The sequence below is a fragment of the Stegostoma tigrinum genome, chromosome 7 (genome assembly GCF_030684315.1).
Source record: "Stegostoma tigrinum isolate sSteTig4 chromosome 7, sSteTig4.hap1, whole genome shotgun sequence".
In the NCBI taxonomy this organism is placed as follows: Eukaryota; Metazoa; Chordata; class Chondrichthyes; order Orectolobiformes; family Stegostomatidae; genus Stegostoma; species Stegostoma tigrinum.
In genome coordinates this window covers 59,016,715-59,039,700 of record NC_081360.1, presented here as the reverse complement: position 1 = coordinate 59,039,700, position 22,986 = coordinate 59,016,715, and the positions used below count along the sequence as shown (strand labels likewise).

Sequence of the window (22,986 nt, the reverse complement as noted above, 5' to 3'; positions counted from 1 at the left end):
AGAATCCACGCAGCCTAAGGGTGGAATTGAACTTGGGTCCCTGACACTGTGAGGTAGAAGTGCTGACCACCTGAGCCACCATGCCACCCCAACAATGAAACAGTACCTGTCTCACTACTTTAAGGGACCAGTTGAACCGTGCACCAAGGTCCTGATGATCCTTGATGTTTCCCAAGGTCTTGCTGTTCATCATGTATTTCCTTGTCTTGTTTGTCATATCCAAGTGCATCACCTCACACTTATCTGAATTGATTTTTACTTGTCACTGATCCGCCCATCCGCCAGCCATCTATATATCCTCCCATAATGTAAGGCTTTCCTCACGATTTACCACACCACCAACTTTCATATCATCTGCAAACCTAATGATGAGCCCTCTTACATTGAAGTGTAAATTGTTTATACAGACCTCAAACAGCAGGGGCCCAGACCTGATCTCTGTGGAACTTCACTGGATGTTGTCTTTGAATTACAAAACACTCGTTGTCCATCAGCTGCTTCTGTCTGCCACAGCCAATTCTAGACCCAATTTGCCAAGTTTCCTTGCAGCTTCTGGGCTCTTAGCTTTGCTATCAGTCTCCTAAGCAGGACTTTATCACAAGCCTTGCTGAACTCCATGCAGACTATGTTGAATGCACTTTCCTCATGTTCACACCTGGTCACCCTTTTAAAAAATTCAAACAAGTTTGTTAGGCGTGATCATCCCTTATCAAAACTATGCTCACTGTTCTTGATAAATCCTCTAAGATTTTAAATCTGTCACTCAGAATTGCTTCCAATAGTTTCCCCACCACTGAAGTTAGACTGACTGGCCTGCAATTCCTGGTTTATGCTGGTGTTAGTGGACTGCTCATTTGGCGCAGAGGAGCACGGAAGGGGAAATGAAACTTTAGTTTGAACTCAATCTAGTTTTACTTTGTTATCAGTCTGTTTGTATCTACCTATATGCATAATCATCAGCACAGTGAAATCAGGCTTTTCTTTTCCCATTTGGCATAATCTGGAAGTGTTGAGCTTCATTCTTGTATTTTAAGTTGCCTCATTATTAACACCATGCATGGTAGTATAAAACTTTAGAGGCTTTTTTTTATATCTTTCAGTTTTGTTTCCTTGCAGATACAAATATTATGACTTGTTCACAAGAAACTTTGGAAAAATTCACAAGTCCATTTATGACCCCATTAGCTGTTCATGATACAAACTAACCTGAGCACTCGGGTGTTTCAAAGATTCCTTACAATGCTAAACCCTTACAATATAAAGTCTAATTGAATTATTTTGGAAATAAATGAATGGTCTGGGTACTAAATCTTTGTTAGTTCATGAGTAAGATCTGTAACTTTGTCTCAGTATCTAGAACTGCAAGTCCCAACCAAAAGTCATTGCAGTTTAGGTCTGTGTGTTTTTGTTTAAAGAAAATATTATCTACAAACTTGTTACAAAATTTGAATTATTCAGTTTTTGCAATGCAAGTTAATTATGGGAATTCCCATGTAATTGTGTGCCACTTGTCATGTGGTTGCAAATCTCTGGGCACTGGGAGCACCATTTTACTTTGCTCTTTCTTAAAACCTGCTAACAAATTCTCAATTTAAATCTGTTTATTTTACTGCTTCCAGGCTGCCATTCCCACATGTGCAATCACACTCCTTCATGCTGCTTCACTATTGGGCCAGGACAAAGTTCCTCCTTTTAATGTTGGTTTAAGTCATCTTCATTACATCCTAAATCGTACTTCATCGACAGGTCTGGTCTTGCATTTTTACCTGACCTGCCTGTTGCTGTCCTGCTGTCTTCCTTGCTTCCACATTCCTCCTAGCTGCCTGTTTCACTTTTGCTTTGCTGTTTGAACCAGAAGCATTGTTTGGAAAGTGCAGTGAGTACTTGTGTTGTATACTTTGCAGACGTTGTTGGAGTTTGGAGAGGGCAAGTGGTGACAAATTAGCTAGAGAAAGAGTAAGAGAGTTTTCACTGTTGTCACGAATGGAGAAGATAGATATTGCAACTGTGTGAGAGTAATGGTGATGACCGAGTTGAAAGTGACAAGAATCAGCAAGATATATCTTGGAGGTGTCATTTTTAATGCATTGGCATTATCTGCTGAATGAAATTAGAGCAGAGAACTGTACAGCATAGGAACGGGCCCTTTGGTGATGTTGTGCTGAACATGACATCAAATGAAACTAATCCCTTCTGCCTGCCCTTGTTCCATATCCCTCCATTCCTTCTATATTCATAGAACATAGAACATTACAGCGCAGTACACGCCCTTTGGCCCTCGATGTTGTGCCGACCTGTCATACCAATCTCAAGCCCATCTAACCTACACTATTCCATGTACGTCCATATGCTTATCCAATGACGACTTAAATGTGCCTAAAGTTGGCGAATCTACTACCGTTGCAGGTAAAGCGTTCCATTTCTTTACTACTCTCTGAGTAAAGAAACTACCTCTGACATCTGTCCTATATCTTACGCCCCTCAATTTAAAGCTATGCCCCCTCGTGCTTGCCATCACATTCCTAGGAAAAAGGCTCTCCCTATCCAACCTATCAAACCCTCTGATTATTTTATATGTTTCAATTAAGTCACCTCTCAACCTTCTTCTCTCTAATGAAAACAGCCTCAAGTCCCTCAGCCTTTCTTCGTAAGACCTTCCCTCCATACCAGGCAACATCCTAGTAAATCTCATCTGCACCCTTTCCAAAGCTTCCACATCCTTCTTATAATGCGGTAACCAGAACTGTATGCAATACTCCAAGTGCGGCCACACCAGAGTTTTATACAGCTGCGGCATAACTGCATGGTTCCGGAACTCGATCCCTCTATTAATTAAAGCTAAAACACTGTATGCCTTAACAGCCCTGTCAACCTGGGTGGCAACTTTCAAGGATTCATGTGCTTATTTTAAAGTCCCTTAAATACCCTTTATTGTATCTGCCTCCACGACCACTCCTGGCAGTGCATTGCAGACTCCTACCTCTGAGTGTAAAAAAAACCTGGCCCCCATATCTCCTTTGAATTTTCTCCCTCTCACCTTAACTGCATGCCTCTAGTATTAGACATTTCAACTCCGGGAAAAAGACTCTGACTATCAACCCTATCTATGCATCTCATAATTTTATAGGCATCCATCATCTCCCTCAACCTCCGCTGCTCCGGAGAAATCAACCTGAGTTTTTCTAGCTTCTCTCGAGCTCACACCCGGTAATCCAAGCAGCAGCCTAGTAAACTTCTTCTGCACCCTCTTCGAAGCCTCCACATTGTTCCTGTAATGTGGCAAACAGAATTGAACACAGTACCCCAAGTGAGGCCTAACCATAGTCTTATAAAGCTGCAGCATAACATCCTGACTTTTGTACTCAAATCCTCATCCAATAAAGGCAAGCATGCCACATGCCTTCTTTACCACCCTATCTACTTACTTGTCCGCTTTCAGGGAACTATGGCCTTGAACCCCAAGATCCTTCTATACTTCAGTGCTGTTTAGAATCCTGCCATTAAATGTATACTTTTCCTTAACGTTTGCTCTCCTAAGTGCAGCACCTCGTGCTTACCCAGATTAAACTCCATCTGCCATTTCTCCACCCACTTCTGTAACTTATCAATATACTGCTGCATCCTCTGACTACCTTCTACATTATCCACAGCACCACCCATCTTTGTATCATCTGCAAACTTGCGAACTGAGCCATCTACATTTTCATCTAAGTTGTTTAAATATATATATCACAAACAGCAGAGGTCCCATTATGGATCCCTATGAAACACCATTAGTCACGGACCTCCAAACTGGAAAACATCCTTCCACCATTACCTTCTGTCTTCTATGGGCGAGCCAGTTCTGAATCCATGTGGCCAAGTCACTATACACCCCATGTATCCTAATCTTTTGGATGAGTCTACCTTGTCAAAAGCTTTACTAAAATCCACGTGAACAACATTCAGTTCTCAACCCTCATCAATCACCTTCGTTACCTCCTTGAAAAGTTCAGTTGTTACTAAGATGTGCTGACTGTCCCTAATTAAGCCATGCTTTTCCAAATGTGCGTCAATCTTATCCCTAAAAATTGTCTCCAGTAGCTTCCTAACCACCGATGAGAGACTCACCGGTCTATAGTTTCTTGGATTACCCCTATTTCCCCTCTTGAACAGAGGAACAGTGTTTGCTACTCGCCAGTTCTCGGGGACCTTTACAGTGGCTACAAGGATACAAAGGTCTTGGTCAAGGCCCTGAGAATCTCCTCTTGCAGTGGGATAGATACCATCGAGTTCTGGGGGCTTATCCACCTTAATGCTCTTCAAGAGATCCAACACCACTTCTTTCTTGATTTTAAAATGTCCTAACATATTAACAATGCTCTACACAACTTTCGCTATCCACTATATCCTTTTTCTGGGGGAATACAAATGCAAAGTACTCATTTAAAATCTTACCCACATCCTCTGCCCCCAAGCACAGGTTCCCTCCTTTATCCTCGAATGGTCTTATCTTCTCCCTAGTTATCCTCTTGTTTTTAATGTATCAATTGTTGTTTTTGTGTCTATAGCACAAATTGTAACAGTAAGTGTTTTCTATCTCACCTTTAATATTAGAGCATTGTGTTGAAGTATTGTACTCAATTAGGCTTTCCTTCATAGAAAGGGGTAGTACTTAAAGGTTCTGTATCTTAAAAATGAGCTGCTAATGTAGAATTAAATGAGGGGCATAAATTTACATTGAGAAAACATGAGTATTTAATTTGTTTGTTTCTCTTGTCTACGTATTCCTCCTGTACACATTGCTTCGCCAGTGCCAAATATGGACCTCCAAATGTTTGCGTTTCAGTTGCTTTGCATTTCCTTAGTTTCACTTGAAAGTTGTTTGTATAACTTCACTTAGATGCTGGCTATAATATGGGGCATACATGATGGCATGCTTTGAAGGTCAATAAAGGAAACTAGTTTCTGAGTTTGAGTTTCTAATGTAAATATCTTGCATTACTTATTGAGATTGATTGGCTCGCCGAGCTGGTTTGTTGTTCCGCAGACGTTTCATTACCGTGCTTGGTAACATCATCAGTGCAGCCTCTGATGAAGCGTCGGTGTGTTTTCCTGTCTGGTTTTTAAACTCCGGGGTCCGTTGCGATGGATTGCCTCGCTTACGGGTTTCCTCCGTAGTGGAATGTATACGGGGTCGAGTTCAATGTGTTGATTAATAGCATGCTTCTTGGAGTGCCATACCTCGAGAAATTCTCGTGCTTGTCTCTGTTTAACCTGGCAGAGACAAGCACAAGAATTCTTCGGGGTATGGCACTCCACGAAGCATGCTATTAATCAACACATTGAACTCGACCCCATATACATTCCCCTACGGAGGAAACCCGGAAGCGAGGCAATCCATCGCAACAGACCCCGGAGTTTAAAAATCAGGCGGGAAAACACACAGACGCTTCATCGGAGGCTGCACTGGGGATGTTACCAAGCACGGTAACGAAACATCTGCGGAACAACACACCAGCTCGGCGATCCAACCAACCTCAACACCCACAACCCAAGCTACACGTCAACTCCAAAACCTTAGTGCATTACATGTTTCGGAGAGGTAGGTTTTGATTTGGAATTTTGATCCCTTGTGTGTAGATTCATATCAAAGCACTTAATGGTTTAAAATAGCACAACAAGCAAGTGAGAATCAAGAAAGAACAAGTTATATTTAATGTGTCTTTCATCACATTAAAGTCTGAGATAAACAGGTCCGTTCGGAAAAATAATGGAGGATTATTGGCAATTTGCATCTTTCACAGCTTCCAGATAGCCCAAGTATCTCTTCTTTTATATGAGCACTTTCTCAAATGATTTACTGTTGTAATGAATGGAGCATCTAAATTGCGCACAACAAGATCCTCAAAATAGTTATTGGATAAGGGCCAGTTTTTTTTAAATCATTTGTTAGGGGCTCAGTATCGACCATGAAAGTGGGGAGAGCTCTCCCTGTACCCCTTCTTCATGGTGACTTAAGATTACATCTATGGTACCTGAGAGGGCAGATGTTAGTCATCACTCCAAAAAGACGCCCAGATTTTAGGAAGTCCTTGGAGTGGGACCTGAATCCTCATCTTCTGATTCTGAGACTAGAGCTGTATGGATATACCAACCAGAAAGGGAGTTTGTATTTAAAGGACTTGCTAATTACTTTTCAATTGCTCTTCATGAAATTAGTATCTCACTTTTTTAATCAGAGTTAATACACTAATATGGATTGAACAGAAGCACAAGAAACAAAAGAAAACTGTAAAAGCCAGTAAAGGCCAAAGTTAAATTAAAAATAGAAAATGCAAATGAAACAATGCATTGAAACCAGTGGATAAGTTGATAAGGGACTGGTCCACTCCAATAAAGCAAGCTCCTTCCTTGAACTTAGGATTGCAGCAAATCAGTTCTCGTACCTACTGCTATCCGCCTCCTGTACAGTTTGATATGTAAGAACTTGACATTCTGAAAATAATGAAAGGTGCATCCAAGCTTCTTGGTCTCTAAGAGGAAGCTTGTTAGAAATATTTATATGTATCATACTAGGGAGAAACCAGGTGCAGTGTTCGCATTTCTTTGTTCTTGATCTGTAGATAAATTGGAATTAGTTATCAGGCCTGTTATCATGAAGCTTGGAAGCAGAAAGTTTAGCACTGTAAGAATAGAACTGTAAAGGACTAAGCAGAGACTTAAAATGTGAGACATACAATCTGATGTGGATGAATGTGATTTGACTGTGGGGCAAAGGTCAAGAAATAGAAGCTTATTAAGTCATAAAGTATGGTAGAGTTTGGGTTTTTATTATGGAGCACGTATAAATTCTGTGAATTTTTAGAAAGATGTGTCTGTTCTTGGAGAATTGTGGAAGAATATAGTGTAATGCAATAAGCATGTTTGAATAGAGGCTGCCAATTTTTCTCAAGATCCAATAATAGTTGTGGCAAAAAAAACAAGGCTGTGGGAATGAGAAGTTAATTTTGATTTGCTTTAGCAAAGAGTGAGCCTGAGTGATAGGTTAAACGGAATCTTTTAGATACCCTTTTTTTTTTGAATCTACAGCTGTAGATACAACTTTTTAATATCATCCACAGACATGAACTTCATATCCATGATAAACACTGATGATCATCTCTACCTCTTCTGCCCTTTCTCTTGATCTGTTCAGTGTGTCTGTGCTGGCAGAATGCTTGTCCAGTAGTCAGCCTTGGATTAGGTGAAATTTTCTCTGGATAAATATTTGGAAAGCTGAATCCGTCACCTTTGCTCACCTGTGCAAACTAAGTGCTTTCTATCCCTTATTGTGCCAATTTCTTGAGTTTTATTGTACGAATTGAGCAGAAATCAAACCTGTCAAGTTGTTTTAACTTTACCCTGATCTTAACCTTCACAAAAACATCTTGTTATACCTATAACGTTAATGTTGTCCGGTTACCTCATCCATCACTAAAACCCTTAAGCATAGCAACAGGACTTGCCATTTGAAGCAGTACTGCCATTTGATGAGTTCATCTCATCTGTCACCTCATTCCACAAACTCCTATTCCTTGGTGTTCTTGTTGTCAGAAAGGCATTATCAATCCCAGATGTAAAATAAACATTTAATTGGACACGGATTTGCTACTGGTGAAAGAGCTCTAAATTTCTACTTTGTGTATAGAAGTGTTTCTTAATTCAGTTCTGAACGATCTCGCTATGATTTTTTCACTAATCTTTGCCTTCCCAATCAGGAAAATTAGTTTCTTTGTATATTCTACCTGTTGCAGTTAGTTATATCAAAAAATTGTATGACTGTTAAGAAATGGCTGGAGTCACTAGATTTTACAGTGGCTGTGAGCCCTGACTCCATTCTGGCAATAATCCTGAAGATTTTAGCTTCAGAATTTGCTGCTCACCCAGCCAAGCTATTTTGGGAGAGCTATAGCACTGATATCTACCCAAGAATGTGGAAAGTTACCCAGATTTGTCCTGCACATGCAAAGCAGGACAAATACAACCTAACCAATTACCACATTGTCAGTATGCTCTGAATTGTCAGTAAAGTTATGGGAGGTGCCAGCAACAGTGCTACCAAGTTGCACTTGTTTAGCAACAACTTATCTACTGATGCTCAATTTGGATTCCACCAGAACCCTCAACTCCTAACTTCATTACAGCTTTGGTTCAAATATCAACAATAGAAGTGAAATCAGAACAACTTCCCTTGTCATCAAGTGTACATTAGATAGTGTGGCATCAAGGAACCTGAGTAAAACCGGAATTGGTGGGAATCAAGAAAACACTCTGCTTGTTAGAGTCATACCTGGCATGAAGGAACACGATTATGCTGTTTGGAGGTCAATCATTTCCGGTTCGGAACTTCTGCACAAGTTCCTCAGGGGAATATCCTAGGACCAACCATCTTCAGCTGCTTTGTCAATGATCTTCTCTCCGTAAGGTTAGAAGTGGCATGGCCTCTGACTGCATTGTTCACAATTCTTCAGATGCTGAAGCAGTCCATGTCCAAAAGCAGCACGACCTGGACAATATTGAGGTTTGACCTGACAAGTGATATTCATGTCACACAAGTGTCAGGAAATGACCGTCTCCAATAAGATCCAATCTAACCATTCCCTCATAACATTCAATGGCATTACCATTACTGAACTCCCACACTGTCAGCATCCTATGGTTTGCAATGACCAGAAACTGAACTGGAGTCACCATATAACTATTGTGGCCAAAAGAGCAGGTCAGAGGTCAGGAATCCTGCAGTGAGTAGCTTAGCTCCTGACTCCCCAAAGCCTGTTCCAATATCGTCCAGGCACAAGTCAGAGTGTAATGATAAAATGCTCCCCACTTGCCTGCGTGAATGCAGCTCCAACAACACTGAAGGAACTTGACACTATCCAAGACTAAGCAGCTTGTTTGATTGGCACCACATCCACAAGCAATCACTCCTTCAGCACTGACGGTCAGTAACAGCAGTATATAGCATCTACAAGATGCACTGTAGAAATTTACTGAGGCTCCTTGGACAAAACCTTCAAAGCTAACAATCATTACCATCTAGAAAGACAGAATAGCAAATACATGGGAGCGCCACTGCCTCCAAATTTCCTGACAACCCATTCACTATCCTGACTTGAAAATACATCATTATTCCTTTAGTGCAGCTCAATCAGCAGATTCTCATGGGCAACTAAGAAGGAATAGGCACCAAATGCTGGCCCAACTGGTGACACCTATATCCCAAGGTGGAACAAAATAAAATCAATCAAATCGCCCTTTGACCTTCTCTATTACAAGGAATGCAATCCTAATTTAGAATTGAACTCTTATTCTTATAAATCTATGCTGCAGTCTTATTGTTTTGTCATCTGTAGACTGAAGTATTGCATTACCCTTCTGGCCAGCATGCATTCTGATCTCATCCATAATTCTACCGATGTATTTCATATCCAAGCTCGGTTGTACCTGTCCTTCACCTTACCTGCACGTATATTGACTTATACATTTATGTTTAAAATTTTCATGCATTCTTTTAAATATCCTTCTATGGATGGAGAATCCCTACAGTGTAGAAGCAAGTCATCCAGCCTATCGAATCCACACTGACCTTCTGAAAAGCACACCTAGATCTCACCCCTACCGTATGCGTTTAATCCTGCATTTCCCATGGTGAATCCACTTTATCTAATCCACCTGCCCTTGATCTATAACCTCCATAAATTCTTTATTCCCAAACATTTGGATTTCCTTTGATTCAGCTTTTTGCGAATTGAAATTCCCATTTCTTCCCTTTCAGTCAATAATTGATATTAATGCCCTTCCTCCTCATGAATTTAGGGGCAGACTTCCAGATTATAGGATTTATATGCCACTTTGTTTTTACAGCTTTGCTTAAGACTCACCTCTTTTTCAAAGAATTTGATCACCCTGTTATTTCCTTGATTTTTTTAAAAAATATCTCAATGAAGCCTGTTTGAAAATATTACATTGAATGCAGTTGTAAATTTCTGTCATAAGTAAGACTAGAGGGCTGTAGTGTGTTCAAGCCTTGTTCTTAAAACTTCTGTTGAACTTTATTTGAAATGCAGAAAAGCTAAACCCAGACAAATTGGGAGGACCAAGGCCAGGGGTGGAGAACCTTCATGCATTGAAAGGTCACAGTTTATTTAATTGAGATTCTATTAGGCCTCATGCTGAGAATTTAACATAGACAACAAAATATCATATTTTTGTCAACTTATTTATGAATTTTAGTTAAAGCCTGCTGTTGTATGAGCACTTTAACAAAATAAAAATTCAGCAAACAGCCATTTATTTGTTTGGCAAACTTGACGATAGAACTAATAATAAGTGAAACTTAGACAACAAACCATTTAGTGACTTTTTCTGTGATTGCATATTGTGAGATAGGATTCAGATATTTGATTCCAACGTCATTGACCGCAGCTTTAAGTGGTCCTTCAGGTGAGTATCCATCATCTGAGATCGCAAGTGCATTTTAATTGTGTTAACATATGAAAATGTTGATTCATAACAGTAGGTTGTGCCAAAACAAGGCAGCTTTCAACAAGCACGTTGACATAGACATTGCTGTTCGACTGCATTTTTCCATATTTCAATGGGATCCTTCATAGCGTCAAATTGCGACTTCACAATACTATCTTCTGAGAGCTCAGTCAATTCCATCTATAAGTCATCGGGTGCTCTAGAGACATTGAACAAGTGTGGTTGAAAAGTTAGTTTCCATACGACATCATATTTCTCAAAATCAGCATATGTTTCATTGTATTCTTCAATCAGGGAGTCTACAACAGCTCTGTATTCTTTTATATCGCATTTCCTTAATGATGTGCTTGTATCCTGTTCACTAATTACCTTTGCAAGTTCAAGAAAGTGCTCAGCTGAAAGTTCCGATTGGGTAAGGAGAATTTTAAAAGAGGTCAGCTTTTTCCAAAATGCCTGGATATTTAACCACATATATATAGTTTTAGTTTTACCTTCCAAAAAAAAATTCAGATCATTTTGCTTTGACATTATATCGCACAAATGTGCAGCATTTCTGCAAAAATCCTCTTTTGACAACTCACGTGGTTCATTCAGTTCCTCAAAAAATCTTGATTTGCTTTTGCAAAGGTAAAAGTTTTACAAGTATTTGTCCTTGTGACCATCTGTGCACTTTAGAATGGTATGGCAGATCCACACTGAATGTTTCATCATCAACCTGAAGCATGCTGCAACATTGATACTGTGATACATTTGCTTGAATGTAGCTTACAATTCCTATAATTTTATTTAATGTGTCAATTAAAACAGTAGATTTGGTATAGAGACTCTTAATGGCAAAAGACAGTGAACAGAAATCAAAGTATCTGGATCTGGCAATTCTTGTTGTAGTAATGCAACAAATCCTATGCACTTGCCTCTCATGGAAAGTGGATCTTGCATCTATGCATACACTTAGTAAATTACATAAATTCAGGTTTGCTTCACGGCATTTCTTTTTTTGAAGATGTCAATTTCACATGTCCTCATGTAAGACTACGAAAAGCCAGTAACTCCTCATGCAATGAAAATCCACAGTTATAACACCAATAAAAAATAACACCTGCGCTGAGTCACTAATGTCAGTGGATTCATCCAAGGCAATCAAATAATAAATGTCTTTGCTTTGGTATGTTGTATAATGTTGTTCTGTTACATTGAAGGTTAATTCATGTCAATCAGTTGTGGTCTTTCTTGAAAGACGTAGTTGTTTGTATTTATTAACCTTATTTGAATCTAAACAGCCTACAACTTCAACAGTGCATTCTTTTATGATTTCTACATTGCTCAATGGCTTACCTCTTCTTCCAAGTATATATACTACTTTATAAGTTGCTTCAGTGATGTCAGTCCTTTGTCCTGACATCGTTTTAAATAGTAGCTGCTATTGCTTTTGCTCTTTCATTTTCTTACATGCAGACTTACATGGTTCTCCTTCCAGTTTAGAATTGACTTGCATTATGTTAATATGCATCGTACTTTTTCACTTGCAATTACGGCATCACAGAGCAAACACATCAGTTTATCTTTCATAACAACTATGTAAAACTGCAATTCCCATTCTTAATTGAATGCTCTGCTCTCCTCCCTTAAGTTCTTTTCTTTGTTTTTGACATGACTGGGTCATCAGTTTAAAAAAAAATTAAAATGAATCTCAAATTTAAAATGGCGAATTTAGTATTTGTGGACAAATAGGCAGAGGGCCACAACTAGTACCCCAAAAGGCCACAGGTTCCCCACTTCTGACCAAGGCATTACTTAGAATGGAGGTATTCAGTGAAATAGTCACTAACTAATTTGATGTAGAAAATTTGCTGTGAATGCACTGTGTTTGGATAAATGTGATATTGGGATGGGAAGACTTTCTGGCCTAGAGTTGCATCTTCTGCAGTTTCGTAAGAATAAAGTAAAAATTTGCTTGACTTTGGAAAGGAGATGAGGGGTAAGCCCAAGAAAGAAATGGATCAGTAGAAGGAACAAGAAGGACTGTAAAGTTGGACACTTTCTTTGGTTCTTTATATTTCTGCCCTCATATTCTACGTTTTGGTTAATTTTTCTGTATTTTAAGAAGGCACCAGACAGTGGCGACGTGATACAACGCATTTCATTGTTTGTAACAAGATACATGTAATGATAAATAAATCAAATCAATGTAGAATAAAATGGAACGATAGCAGGAAGAGGCACCACTGCAGTCATCAGTATAACTAAGGAAGAGATTGGAGTTGTCACATTAATAATTATTGGGGGTGGAGGCTGCATGCCTAAGTTTGGGAGAAGAGAATATTCTACATATCCTGCAAAAAAGAGAACTTAGTGATGTGATGCAAGCCTCCTCAGCAATTATTTAGAGGAATTGGTGAAATTAAGAAATGCTTATCCCAGTAGGGAGAAATTATGGTAACTGAAGGACTTGAAGACCATTCTGGAGAGGGATGGATTGTATAATGGTTGGGTATCATTGTGAAAAGATAAATGGAGGCCAGAAATCCAAATATTGTTCAAGTGGGTGAGGGAATTAAAGGGTTCATGCATTTGGTGAAACAAGATAATGAGTCATTTTAGTGGAACAAAATAAAATTGATTGTACTAAGACAGTTAAGATTTTAAATATAAAATCTTGATAAGGTAAAAGTGACTGAAACCGAGAATTTATTTATTTTTGAAGAATTAAGACCGTAGAAAGGTTGCAGATCGGGGCTGTTTAATTAATCATGTTGGCTACATGAACTAGCCACCCATTCAGAACTCACTTACCAGCACCTGGTTCATAGCCTTGCAGGTTACAGCCCTTCAGGTGCAAGATCATTTTAACTAAGTTGAGGGTTTTCACTTCAACCACCAAACTGGGCAGTGAATCATTTCCTCTTGTCCCCTCCATCCCTTCCACCAATTCTGGGTTCTGGTAACTGACCTGCCTGCAAGGGGCCGCAGGTCTTTCTTCCCTGTCTACTTTATCCAGGCTTCCCATTATTTTGTACACCGCATTTAAGTTGCCTCTCAGCTTCTTCTGTTCTATTGAATTTTTTCCTCCAACTTGTAATATTCCAGAACTGGCAACATTTTTGTAAGTCTGTTCTGGACTCTGTCCAAAGCAATTATGATAATCTTGTAATGCAGTAACAACTGTGCATGCATTTTCAGTTGTGACCTTGTCAATATGTTCAATAGTTCCAGAGTTTACATCCCCACTGTCATATTCAGTACCTCACCTGATGAAGAAAAGCATCCCATATTCCTTCAATACCATGTTATCCACCTGTCTTGCCACCTACAGAGACCTGGGGCCGTGTACTCTAAGGTTGCAAACTCCATTCACTTCTCATAAAGTCACAGTGTACAGCATGACATAGATCCTTCAGTCCAACCTGTCCATGCTGACTAGATATCCTAAATTAATCTAGTACCATTTGCCAGCATTTGGCCTATATCCCTCCAAACCCTTCATATTTACCTACCTGTCCAGATGCCTTTTAAATGTTATTTTTGTACCAACCTTCTCTTCCACAGACAGCTTATTCCATACCATATGCAGTACCCTCTGCATGGAAAAGTTCCCCCTTAGCTCCATTTTACACCTTTCCCCTCTTACCTTAAGCATATGCCCTTAGTTTTGGACTCCCCCACCCCAGGAAATGACCTTGGCTCTTCACCCTTCCACGACTCTCATGATTGTATAAACCTCTATAAGGTCACCTCTCAGCCTCTGACACTTTGGGGAAAATAGCCCCAGTCTATTCAGTCTCTCCCTATAGCTCAAACCCTCCAACCCTGGCAATACCCTTGTAAATGTTTTCTCAACCCTTTGTTTTCACAACATCCTTCCTTTGGCAGGGACACCAGAACTGTACGCAGTATTCCAAAAGTGGCCAAACCAATATACTGTACAGCCTCAACGTGACTTCCCTACTCTGATTCTCAATGCACTGACCAGTAATGGCAAGCATATCAACTGCTGCCTTCACTATACTGTCTGCCTGCGACCATACTTTCAAGGAACTATGAACCTGCACTCCAAGGTCTTTTTGTTCAGCAGCACTCCCCAGGACCTTACCATTTAAGTGTTAAAGTCCTACCCTGATCTTGCCTTTCCAAAATTCAGCACGTCATATTAAATTAAACTCCATCTGCCACTCCTTGGCCCATCTGATCAAGGTCCTGTTTTCTTGGACGTAACCTTTGCCTACCAAACCACCAACTTTGGCGTCATCTGCAAACTTACTAATCATTCCTGCTATATTCACATCCAAATCATTTATATAAATGATTAAAAACTAGTGGACTCAGCACCGATCCTTGTGGCACACTGCTGTTCACAAGGCTCCAATTTGAAAAACAACCACCTTTCCACCACCGCTATCTGTCTCCTGCCTTCGAGCCCATTCTGTATCCAATGGCTAGTTCTCCCTATATTACATGTGATCTAACCTTGCTAACCAGTCTACCATATGGAACCTTGTTGATTGCCTTGCTGAAGCCCATATTGACCACGACCACTGCACTGCTTTCATCAATCCTCTTTATTACTACTTCAAAAAACTCAAGTTCAAGTTCATGGGGCATGATTTCCCATGTACAAAGTCATGTTGACTGTCCCTAATTAGCCCTTACAATTCTCTCAATATCTTTGCATTTATTCTGTCTTTCTCAAATCTGTGACTTGACACTTCTGCCTATCCAACCTGTTATCAACAACCACCAATGATCAACTGCCTGTCAAATTTTGTTTGCACATTTTCCAATTATGTCTCCTAGATTTCAAGACTAAATCATTAATATCTACCAACTGTTAGCTTTATTTTCCTCTCGCGTTGACTGTACCACCCTTTATTGTGAGAACATGTCTGTACTTTGCTTGTCAAATCTCACTTTTGCCTCCCATTGATTTGCCACTTATTTTCCTTCGGGTAGCTGTAGCCAGACCCCTTATCTCAGCTTTAAGTTTGCCTTCACCCCAATTTAAAACTTCTACCCCATTCCTCCTTTGTCCCTTTCCATCATGATGCTAAATCTAACTATTGTGATCATTATCTCCAGTGTCATCCACTGTACTTCGAGCCTCTGCTCAGCTTCTTTTCCCTCAAATTAAATCTAGAATTCTACTATCTCACTGGTCTCATTATATGCTGGCTTTAAAAATAAGCATATAATGCAGTTTGGGAATTGTGCACTCTCTGTGCCTTTCACACTAGTTGCACCCCACTGAAACCTTGGTAGTTAAGGTCCCCAAATATTATTGTCCTGTTTGGAACTTCCTTAAATTCCCTTATCACAACTGCCCTTTCACCCCCCCCCCCCCCCCCCCCCCCCCCACCCACCCACCCACCGGGTCTGTGGTTCCAATGACTTAGCTCTAGCTGAATTTTCTTGAGGCATTGTTGCCCCTCACCAACATTCAGAATCGAATACCAGCTAGCAAGGACAGTAGACATGGGACTCTGCAAGGGCTGGCTGGTTCTTTTAAACTGTCTAGCAGTCTTCCCTTATTGCCTGTATGCTTCTAACTTACTGGTGTCTTCCACAACATTTAAATCAAAATGCAGCCCAACAAGTTTAACCCTGCGCGGATTTAAATCTGTCAATCTGTTCCCAGTGAAACCCCTGTCATACCTGCTTGTTGGACCACGAGCAATGGACACCGCTTCTACGGAGCGTCCAGTTGACTGGCAGGTCTGTGGCAGGGCAATGCCGAGAGATGAGTAAATTAAAGCTGGGTGCGCTAGTTAAGTGGAGGTGGGTTCATCCTTGATATTTTACAATGGGGTGTGGAAAGCCCATCTTCAATACATGATGCAGACACAGAAAGCAGCAGCTAACAATGAGTAGCGTGTTTTACAAAAATATTTGCTTAAAATTTGCTGGAGATCCATACATTTTATTATTTTATAATATAATCACAGTTAAATTAAAAAGTTGAGAATATGAGAACCTGACAAATGGAGTACTGCTTTTTAATATGGAGTGCAAAACTCCGAATGACTGACATTGTTTGACTTGTCGCTCATCTGTTTACTGAATGTCTTTCAATCGTGACTGCCATGTAACCAGTTAGGCCCGAAGATGAATGTTTGGTGAGCTGAGACTGTTGTTTTGGTCAGATGAGTTGGTCAATTCATTTGGTTTCCATGATGCTTCTAAATTTGAACTGATTGAATGATAACTGCTGAAGAGCTCTGTGTGAATGTCTCTAAGCATAGTTAGAGTACAGCTGACTCATGGGATACTGTACCTAGCATTTGTAATGCTGTTCATCACCCTTTAAATGATGACAGATTAGGTAGCTGTGCAATTCTCTTTTATTTTTACTTTTTTAAATTGTTTTCAATGTTATATTTGATTTGGATTGTATTTCTTATCGTTTCAAAATTTGTCAAACAGATCATTTTTTTTCCCCCTTGTATCTCAGGTATCTCAGATTCGATGTGGAGGTGCTCTCAGTTTCCAAGATCATCGGCCATGCAATTCAGTTCAACGTCTAGAGGTGAAACTATCCTCCGTGAAGGAATCGAGATGGAAAGGAGAACAGAGTTCAGCCGTGAAGAAGGTGACAAACTTAGTGATGGAAATAACATTTCATCGTGCACAACTTAATACCATTTACTCATTCAAAATAGTTTAGAGTCACAGACCATGGGGAGATCCTTCGGTCCAATCAGTCTGTGCCAATCATAATCCCAAACTAAACTAGCCCCACCTGCTTGTGCTTCTGAAGTTGTGGCCTGGAGGGCTCATATCCCTCCAAAAATTTCTTAATCATACATTTATCCAAATCACTTTTAAGCATTGTAACTGAACTTGCATCCACCACTTCCTTCGGAATTTCATTCCACATGAACCATGCTGTGTTTAGAACAAAGTTCCCAACAACAAACGGATAAATCTCTTCTGAATCCTCTCCTGTTTAATTATATCCTTCCTATAAGAAGGCAGTAAGAACTGTACACAGTACTCCAAAAGAGCCTTAGCAAAGTTGTGTACAACCTCGACATGACATCCCAACTCTTACATTCAAGTGTTAACCTTCTTCACCACCCTGTCTACATGTGACACAAACTTCAAAGAATTATGAAATTGAACCCCTAGGTGTCTCTGCTCTACGGCTCTATCCGAAGCCCTGCTTTTAATTGTATAAGTCCTGCCTTTGTTTAATCAAAATGCAGTACCATGTATTTATCCAAATTAAACTCCATCTGCCACTCCTCAGCCCATTAACCCAATTGATCAGTAATTTGAACATTTCATGGCAATCTTACACTTTTGAATAAATAGTATTCAGCTTTGTTTTTAGAAGCATTTTGCAATCAATGTAATGGAATGTCCTCACTGTTCTTGATACTAAACTCCCAGTAATTACTGAAATCTTTGAAGTAGGTAGTTTTAATTTTTTAATCTGTAAATAGGTCTTCTGATAGCATCCCTGCATTGAGCTTGAAGCTCTGGGCTCAGAGTCAAATCACACTCCAGGACTTTATGACCAAGGAAAGTGTGTTTGTAAGGTGGCCATTTCAAATGAGTGTCAGCTTGTTAGTTGTTTCAACATACACCAATGACATGGCAGTAAGAATGGGAGAGATTCCTGGTCAGCCACGTGATGAAAGGAATTTTGACCCTGTGCCATCACTTTCCCTAGCTCCAGGCCACAACTTCATAAGTGTATGGTGCTCAAGCAACTCTGACTCTGTGAGGTGCCAGTTGACAGGTCTGCTGGTGTGGATCAGTTTGGTGGCAATTTGATCTGCTTCTTTGTCCCTGTTTGTAATAGAGATTGCAGCACCATGATGGGACTTGCCTTTGGGCTGGCAACTTGAGGAAAGGAAGTATCTATATAACGTGTGTGCTTTTATTTACTTGTTCTAATATGGCAGCTTGCAATTTTGGCAGTTGTGTAACAGGAAAACTGAACTTTTAAGATGTATTTCCAATCTAAACAATTTTCATTTGTAGTGAATTGGTTCCCAGATCACTGCCAGATTGCCTGTACTTCAACAGACATTTAAAACAAAAATAAAGATTTTCATTTGAATCACTATTAGGATTAATAGCATAGGGATTAGAGCGCCTCTTTTCTGAAAGTTGTAAAATGGGGGCTTGAGATTTTTAACATTTGCATTCCTCACGCAAGCATTGCACCAGATCTTCATGTATGTATCACTTGCAACTTAGTATTTATTTCACCTTGGATGCCAAGTACCATCCATTAACTCATTCACATGGCTGCTGTGGTAAGTGTCAGCAGCCTGCATGATGTTCCAGGCAGGCTGGATTTCCTTATGATCTGATTACATGTATACTGGAAGCCTCAACTTATCCAATTGTAAGTATCTCCGGACAAATTTTAATCACCTGGTCAGCCCCACGTACAGGATCCACCAACAGTGCGGATTTTAAATCAAAATTGAAGCTCTGGTCTATATGTTAAAATATTAACTTCACATCTGGACCTTCAGGAAGCACAAATTTTAAGAACAGAATATTTCATGTTTAAAAGGTGAAACAATCTTCCAGTAGTTCTTTCAGAAAGATGGAATACTAGCTGCACTTGGGAAATTTGACTTTCCTTCCGGAATTCATTCCTGCAATTAGATAATAATAAGCTATCTAAAATAATTTCTGATTTGTAGAGGAGTCCTTTTGTTTTGGAGAATGGTATTTTATGTGTAAAAATAAATGAGACAAAATGCATAGCAGGTGAAAAATATCCTAATGATATGAGCTGCTTTGCTACTGATGCAGCTGGCATAGTAGGCCAGCTGCTAAATAAGCATTCATTCTTTTGTTATAATGCTCAAAACATGTTGCGTGGACTACTTTAACAGCACCTATTGTCTATTGTCTAAGTAGAGCTGTGTGAAAGGAGGTTTTAATTCTGAGGGTTGGCTTAATTTTTCATGTATTTCCTACTTCAGATGTTGAAAATACAGTTTTATCCTATGCACAAGGTGCAAGGCCAAGACACCCATTGTTTGGATCTTTGAGACGTACCACATCGAGTCTAAGTCAAGTACTCTCTTCCCCTTCGGAGAGCCGATCTGTATTCTCAAGAGACTCTAGCAGAAGTTCTTCCACATCCTCTAATAGTAGCACTGCCTTTTCAAACCTTGAGGTGATACCACAAAGTAGTGCAGAATGTGGCTTCATTCTTAGTAGAACAGGATCTGGAGCTTCAGAATCAATAACCTCACAAAGGAGAAATATGTCTGTGTTGCAATCAAGACCACCAAATGACTTTGCATCAGAATCTAGCAGCAGGTGTAGACCTAGACAGCTGTTGTCCCGTCTAGCATCCAGTATGTCTTCAACTTTCTCTAGCAACCGAAGACCCAACCAAGGGCATCCAAATGGTAGGTCTTTTGAAACAACACATCCCATTGGGCATTCAGCCAACATATCTTTAGGTGGAAGACCAGAAAATTTTTCACAGGCTAATAGCTCTGGCAGACATGAAGCTTCTAATTTTTCAAATAATCGATCCTCTGAATCTTCTCAAGGATTTGGATTTTTAAGGTGGAGGAGACCAGGAGCATCAAACATTTCACAGTCTCAAAATGCTAATGATGATGTTGAAAGTTTACCAAACCTGAGGCAAGATTATTCTGAAAATAGAAATACTGCTTCATGGTTGTCATCTTCATTACGAAACAGATGTACCCCTCTCTTCAACAGAAGGAGAAGAGAAGGAAGAGATGAAACTGCAAGAATGGCTGCCACACCTAGCAATACAATAAATGAAACTAGAGTAGACCAGCGTTCAGTCCTCCAAAGAGAATTTGGAACATTTGAAAACTTGAGCAGGGAACAACCAAATGTGACCCAGGGCGCTACTGCAGCTTCTTCAGGGGTGTTGACCTCCACTTTCTGCACTCCATCATCTGTACCGGAGAGCCCTCGAGGTCGAAGTACTTCAGGAATTGCGGGAATATACCCTAATTCTGTCATTCGCCTTTCTATGCCATATGGCCTTGGAGGTGAATTCTCTGATAATATACTAATAGCAGTCGACTTCGCAAACCATGTCAATACTCATCAAGAGAAACAGAAAACTGAAAGTGCATCTAGGGATCCAGAAAAACTCAGAAAAATACAGGAAAGGTATACTTTATGCATTTTTCCTCTCACCCTATTATCTTTTGTCTTGCTTTAAACATGTGTGCTGATATACTGAGAAAGTTTCTCAACAGTTGATTCAGATTTCCCTTGATTTGTTGGCCTGCACGTTTGCTGCTTGTTCTCAAAAGGGATTTCCTTTCCTACTGGGTTAGCAAATTAGGCAGGATGCTGGAAATCTAAAATAAAAACAGAAAATGCTGGAGAAACTCAGGAGTAGTATCATCTGTGGAGGTAGAAACAGCTAACGATTCAAATCCAGTATGGAGCAGAGAGAGGACTCCTACCCAAAGAAGGAAACCAAAGGCAACAGAAGAAAAGTTGATTATCGTGTTATGCCTGTAATTCAATGAGGTAGGGACACAGGGTTAAAACAAAGACCTTTGCTTAGGGCAGATCATTCAGCAGATCTCACTCTGCAAATGCTACCATACCTGTTGATTTTTCTGCAGTGTTTTTTGTTATGCGTCTTTTGATACGATGTTTGCAGAGAAAATAATGCTCCAGCCTGTCGCATGTAGTAGGAGGAGAAAATAATGGCTGTCTCCTTTGTGGGAATTATGGAGGTTGTTCAGAAAATATCTGAACCAAGTGGCTGTTTTGCTTTTGAAACCAGCAGCTTAAAGTTTAAATGGCTACAAACTTGATGAATAATGGTTTTGATTACATTTCTTCCCCGCTAACAGTGAGAGAACAGAATCACCTTAATGACTCAACAGTATTTAAATTTATTTTTCTGGATGTGCAATGTCTGTCCATTTGAAAAACAGGTTGTCTATAGTGAAGAGATTCCCTTGGTTTTTCAATAGAAAATGAGCTTCTATTATTTCATTACGTAATGAGTATTGAAAATTACTTTTGTTTTAGTCAACAACCTTTGTCCCCGTTGACCTGATTCCTGTCATTGCAATTTTCTGTACAAATGTTTCCATGTAAAATTAAATATTCTCATCTGCTATGTGGTGCGATGTGATACGATATCAATATTTCTGACAATTTGAAATAACTTGTGAAATTGCTGAGAAAATAACACTCTAAAAGTGAGTAAATTTAGTATGCATTTGCTTGTTTTCAAATGATATTTTGCAGGAAGAGTCTTTAGTTAGTTAATTGTTTAGTCAAGTAACTGCCTGCTACACGTAATGTTTCGACCGAAACATTGACAGGCCATTGTCCCTCAAATTGACCAAGCAACGTTCTCTAATGGTGTGTGCTGTAGGGGTGGCAAAAGAAGAGAGATCTTGATATAACTTGTCAGAAGACTGCAATTTCTGGTTTCAGATACTGTTTCTGCATGTGCCCGATCGGGAGGGAGAGGGAACAGACAGTTTGACCGTTGAATCACTATATTCACCTGCTTGGTGTGGGACACAACTTGAATTTCAGCAGTATATTTGATGATTTTTCATTTTTCATTTGAATGATGTTGATCAGAACTCTTATTTATTCCATATTCATTTACTGATCGATTCAGAATATTTAAAATAAAAGCATTAGAAAGCTAAACCTTAAATCGGAACTACATAAAATTTCAAATAAAGCCTGGATATGATAACACACTATGTACCTAAGCAAATACCTTCCTGCCCAAACAGCCAGTTTATGTTCCTACTAATTTTGATATAACTTGTTTATGAATTCATTGGGTAAGGCATGTTGACCTACAGTTGGCCTCCCACCTCTTTTTCCCAGATTATCAGAGTGCCTGTCTTTTTAGATTTATTTCTAATTATGCAAATAATTTTACAAGCTAAAACTTCTTCAAAGTGTGTGTATACATACTGTTCTTGATGTAGGATTGGCTTTAGTCTAAAGACATCCATGCAATGGCCATGGCTTGTCTCTTAACAGTCAAGAAGACTAGAACACCTGTCCTGAATTTTGTTTTAAATTTAAATTAAATTAGGGAATTTCAAGACATAATTGTTTTTCATGAAACCGAGTGTACTTCAGATGTGGTAATTCTCCCTTTGCAAATCTGAAAGTGTGATGCTTAGTTTACTTGGAAAAAAACAGGTAAACCTGGATGCATCCTTAATGGGTGTGAACATAATCCCTTCATGCTAGAATAAATGAGTAAGCAGTGGGACTTTGTGTGCAATTCCCTAGTCAGGGATACTGATTTTAGCACTCCAGTGGAATCGGTGTTTTGCAACACCCCAGAGCAGTTGTGCTCCTCCTAATCTGTTAGAGGATAGTAGGGCCCCAGATTTGTCAACGTCCTGTTAAACTCCATGTTTTTCCAATTTGATTCCCCAACTTGCCTTCAACATGGTATCAAAATAAACTTTTAATAAAATCTTACTATACAATGAAAAGATAAAGTGCTAAAAAACCTTT

General features: G+C 39.6%; 1 protein-coding gene across 2 annotated transcripts in view; it reads left to right on the top strand.

Moving 5' to 3' along the window:
- The window catches only part of marchf7 (membrane-associated ring finger (C3HC4) 7), a 65,813-nt gene that overhangs the window by 20,281 nt on the left and 22,546 nt on the right, over window positions 1–22,986 (top strand). For both annotated transcript variants that reach the window (XM_048534731.2, XM_048534730.2), the window contains 2 exons: window positions 16,949–17,086; window positions 19,449–20,631. In XM_048534731.2, the coding sequence (XP_048390688.1) occupies window positions 16,949–17,086; window positions 19,449–20,631 (1,321 nt within the window). The remainder of the gene's footprint in view (window positions 1–16,948; window positions 17,087–19,448; window positions 20,632–22,986) is intronic.